Raw genomic sequence first — 5000 nt, 5'->3', positions numbered from 1 at the left:
GAGCGGGAGGGTCGGCCCGGCATGCGGGGCGCTCTCGGCCCGCTGCGTCGAGTTCTGCCGGTCGGAATCTCCGGTGAGCAGCCAGAAGTGTTCACATACATTACAAAAAGGTACTGTGCTGCCTCCAAAGAGGTTTAAAATGCATGTGTGTTGTTTGCATTTCATCGCAGTTTGAAAATTTCCTTCCCATGATAATAGCATGAAGTATTAGCATGTTGAATCCCAAAAGAATTGAATTAGAGGTGTGTAATCAAAGTTTCATTGAAGGCAGTTCAGTATTTCAAAAAAAATCATTTCAGAATCAAGCATGAAGTAATGACACACTTTCCGAAAAACTACTGTATTGTGTCCAAAAAGATTTTAATCACACGTTGCAATCAATGGTACCTTTTTTAACAAAAAAAAAAAATAGTTACTGTATTACCACCAAAGAAAAATGTTCTAAGATGTGTCCACCCATCGCGTACAATTACAAATTTCATTCAAATAATCTGCATGTAGTATAATTCACATATCAGCTCCAAAAATCACTGCATTCCCCCTGTATTGTCTTATCAGCATTTCAGTATAGTGTAACAATTTCATTCGAACAGGAAGGGCATGACGTATTACCACATAAAATCCTGGCTGGCCTGGCCATCCTGTCGAAATAAAAATGAAATTATAAATTTAACAAAAAAAAGCCCCCGGCAGACAGAGTCCAATTCCATGGATCTGCCTCCGGGGGCCTGTCGGCATGCTGTTCGGATGTCTCCCGCTCTCAGGCCTCGGACAACTCTTGATTGCAAGAGCGACGCCCTGGCCTCGACGCACGGAGGACTGGCGGCCTGGACATCCTGTCGAAATAAGAATAAAGATAAAGTTTTTATTTCAGAAAAAAAGAAAAGCCCCCGGCAGACACAGCCCAATTCCATGGACCTGCCTCCGGGGCCCTGGCCGACTGGTGTTGGGCTGTGTCCCGCTCACGAGCCCCTGCCGAACCTCGGAGATCAAGAGCGGGTGCCTGGCCTCGACCTACGGGGCCCTGTTGGACTGGTGTTGGGCTGGCTGTCGCTCAGGAGCCCCTGCCCACCTCGGAGAGGAAGAGCAGGTGCCTAACCTCGACGTACGGGGGGCTAGTGGACTGGAGGTGAGCTGTGTCCGGCTCAAGAGCCGCTGCCCACCTCGGAGTTGAAGAGCGGGTGCCTAACCTCGAAGTACGGGGCCCTGTCGGACTGGAGGTGGGCTGGCTGTCGCTCAGGAGCCCCTGCCCACCTCGGAGAGGAAGAGCGGGTGCCTAACCTCGACGTACGGGGGGCTAGTGGACTGGAGGTGAGCTGTGTCCGGCTCAAGAGCCGCTGCCCACCTCGGAGTTGAAGAGCGGGTGCCTAACCTCGAAGTACGGGGCCCTGTCGGACTGGAGGTGGGCTGGCTGTCGCTCAGGAGCCCCTGAAAACGTCGGAGTGGAAGGGCGAGTGCCTGGCCTCGACGTACGGGGGGCTGGCCGACTGGAGGTGGGCTGGCTGTCGCTCAAGAGACCCTGACCACCTCGGAGTTGAAGAGCGGGTGCCTAACCTCGAAGTACGGGGCCCTGCCGGACTGGAGGTGGGCTGGCCTTCGCCCAGGAGCCCCTGCCCACCTCGGAGAGGAAGAGCGGGTGCCTAACCTCCAAGTACGGGGGGGCTGCCGGACTGCTGTTGGCCTGGCTGTCGCTCAGGAGCCGCTGCCGAACTCGGAGTGGAAGAGCGAGTGCCTGGCCTCGACGTACGGGGCCCTGGCCGTCTGGAGTTGGCCAGGGTGTCGATGCCGAGTCGGAGAGGTAGAGCGAGTGCCTGGCCTCGACCTACTGGGGCCTGGCCGTCGCTCAACAGCCCCTGCCGACGTCGGAGAAGTAGTGCGAGTGACTGGCTTCGACGTACGGGGGGCTAGCGGACTGGAGGTGGGCTGGCTGTCGCCCAGGAGCCCCTGCCCACCTCGGAGAGGAAGAGCGGGTGCCCAACCTCGACGTACGGGGGGCTAGTGGACTGGTGTTGGGCTGGGTGTCGCTCACGAGCCCCTGAAAACGCCGGAGTGGAAGGGCTAGTGCCTAACCTCGACGTACGGGGCCCTGGCCGACTGGAGGGGGGCTGGCTGTCGCTCAAGAGCCGCTGCCGACGTCGGAGAAGTAGTTCGAGTGACTGGCTTCGACGTACGGGGGGGCTAGTGGACTGGAGTTGGGCTGGCTGTCGCCCAGGAGCCCCTGCCCACCTCGGAGAGGAAGAGCGGGTGCCCAACCTCGACGTACGGGGGGCTAGTGGACTGGTGTTGGGCTGGCTGTCGCCCAGGAGCCCCTGCCCACCTCGGAGAGGAAGAGCGGGTGCCCAACCTCGACGTACGGGGGGCTAGTGGACTGGTGTTGGGCTGGGTGTCGCTCACGAGCCCCTGAAAACGCCGGAGTGGAAGGGCTAGTGCCTAACCTCGACGTACGGGGCCCTGGCCGACTGGAGGTGGGCTGGCTGTCGCTCAAGAGCCGCTGCCGACGTCGGAGAAGTAGTTCGAGTGACTGGCTTCGACGTACGGGGGGCTAGTGGACTGGAGGTGAGCTGGCTGTCGCTCAGGAGCCCCTGCCGACGTCGGAGAAGTAGTTCGAGTGACTGGCTTCGACGTACGGGGGGGCTAGCGGACTGGTGTTGGGCTGGCTGTCGCTCAGGAGCCCCTGCCCACCTCGGAGAGGAAGAGCGGGTGCCCAACCTCGACGTACGGGGGGCTAGTGGACTGGTGTTGGGCTGGCTGTCGCTCAGGAGCCCCTGAAAACGTCGGAGAAGTAGTGCGAGTGCCTGGCTTCGACGTACGGGGGGGCTAGTGGACTGGAGGTGGGCTGGCTGTCGCTCAAGAGCCGCTGCCGACGTCGGAGAAGTAGTTCGAGTGACTGGCTTCGACGTACGCGGGGCTAGTGGACAGGAGGTGAGCTGGCTGTCGCCCAGGAGCCCCTGCCGACGTCGGAGAAGTAGTGCGAGTGCCTGGCTTCGACGTACGGGGGGGCTAGTGGACTGGAGGTGAGCTGGCTGTCGCTCAGGAGTCCCTGCCGACGTCGGAGAAGTAGGGCGAGTGCCTGGCTTCGACGTACGGGGGGCTAGTGGACTGGAGGTGAGCTGGCTGTCGCCCAGGAGCCCCTGCCCACCTCGGAGAGGAAGAGCGGGTGCCCAACCTCGACGAACGGGGGGCTAGTGGACTGGTGTTGGGCTGGGTGTCGCTCAACAGCCCCTGCCCACCTCGGAGAGGAAGAGCGGGTGCCTAACCTCGACGTACGGGGGGCTAGTGGACTGGTGTTGGGCTGGCTGTCGCTCAGGAGCCCCTGCCGACGTCGGAGAAGTAGTGCGAGTGACTGGCTTCGACGTACGGGGGGCTAGCGGACTGGAGGTGGGCTGTGTCCCGCTCAAGAGCCCCTGCCGACGTCGGAGAGGAAGAGCGGGTGCCTGGGCTCGACCTACGGGGGGCTAGTGGACTGGAGGTGAGCTGGCTGTCGCTCAAAAGCCCCTGGAAACGTCGGAGAGGAAGAGCGGCTGCCCGGTCTGGAGGTACGGGACCCTGGCCCACTGCTGTTGGGCTGTGACCCGCTCAACAGCCCCTGCCCGCCTCGGAGTGTAATGGCGGCTGCCTGCCCTCGAGGTACGGTGCCCTGGCCGTCTGGAGTTGGCCAGGGTGTCGATGCCGAGTCGGAGAGGTAGAGCGAGTGCCTGGCCTCGACCTACGGGGGCCTGGCCGACCGCTGTTGGGCTGGCCGTCGCTCAACAGCCCCTGCCGACATCTGAAGTGAAGAGCGTGTGCCTGGTCTCGACCTACGGGGGGCTGGCCCTCTGGTGTTTGGCTGGCTGTCGCTCAAATGCCCCTGAAAAGGTCAAGGAGGTAAAGCGGGTGCCTGGCCTCTACCTACGCCTGGCTGTCGGACTGGAGGTGGACAGGCTGCCGCTCAGGAGCCCCTGCCCACCTCGGAGGGGGTGAGCGAGTGGCTGGCCTCGACATACGGGGCCCTGGCCCTCTGCTGTTGGGCTGTGTCTCCCTCAACAGCCCCTGCCCACCTCGGAGAGGAAGAGCGGGTGCCTAACCTCGACGTACGGGGGGCTAGTGGACTGGTGTTGGGCTGGCTGTCGCTCAGGAGCCGCTGCCAACCTCGGACTGGAAGAGCGAGTGCCTGGCCTCGACCTACGGGGCCCTGGCCGACTGGTGTTGGGCTGGCTGTCGCTCAGGAGCCGCTGCCAACGTCGGAGAAGTAGTTCGAGTGACTGGCTTCGACGTACGGGGGGCTAGCGGACTGGAGGTGGGCTGTGTGTCGCTCAAGAGCCCCTGCCGACGTCTGAAGTGAAGAGCGGGTGCCTGGTCTCGACCTACGGGGGGCTAGTGGACTGGAGGTGAGCTGGCTGTCGCTCAGGAGCCCCTGCAAACGTCGGAGAGGACGAGCAGGTGCCTGGCGTCGACCTACGGCTGGCTGTCGGACTGGAGGTGGGCTGGCTGTCGCTCAAAAGCCCCTGGAAACGTCGGAGAGGAAGAGCGGCTGCCCGGTCTGGAGGTACGGGACCCTGGCCCACTGCTGTTGGGCTGTGTCTCCCTCAAAAGCCCCTGCCCACCTCGGAGAGGAAGAGCGGTTGCCTGCCTTCGACGTACGGGGCCCTGGCCGTCTGCTGTTGGGCTGTGTCTCCCTCAAAAGCCCCTGCCCACCTCTGAGTTCGAGTGCGGGTGCCTGCCTTCGACATAGGGGGCCCTGGCCCTCTGCTGTTGGGCTGTGTCTCCCTCAAAAGCCCCTGCCCACCTCGGAGAGGTAGAGCGGTTGCCTGCCTTCGACGTACGGGGCCCTGGCCGTCTGCTGTTGGGCTGTGTCTCCCTCAAAAGCCCTTGCCCACCTCGGAGAGGATGACCGAGTGGCTGGCCTCGAACCACGCCGACCTGGCCGACTGGTGTTGGGCTGGCTGTCGCTCAAGAGCCCCTGTCGACTCCTGAGAGGAAGAGCGGGTGCCCGGCTTCAACGTACGGGGCCCTGTCGGACT

At 62.3% G+C, this 5000-nt stretch overlaps 1 protein-coding gene across 1 annotated transcript in view; it reads left to right on the top strand.

Annotated features, from left to right (window-relative positions):
- Positions 1–2, top strand: part of LOC129284198 (uncharacterized) — a 948-nt gene extending 946 nt beyond the window's left edge. Inside the window, exon 1 of the mRNA XM_054919647.2 lies at positions 1–2. This exon is cut by the window's left edge and continues 946 nt beyond it. Coding sequence (XP_054775622.2) covers positions 1–2 — 2 coding nt within the window.
- Positions 3–5000: the final 4998 nt, after the last annotated feature.

The sequence above is a fragment of the Lytechinus pictus genome, unplaced genomic scaffold (assembly GCF_037042905.1).
Source record: "Lytechinus pictus isolate F3 Inbred unplaced genomic scaffold, Lp3.0 scaffold_259, whole genome shotgun sequence".
In the NCBI taxonomy this organism is placed as follows: domain Eukaryota; kingdom Metazoa; phylum Echinodermata; class Echinoidea; order Temnopleuroida; family Toxopneustidae; genus Lytechinus; species Lytechinus pictus.
The sequence above is the reverse complement of the archived record's forward strand: the minus strand, read 5'-3'. Positions and strand labels throughout refer to the sequence as shown.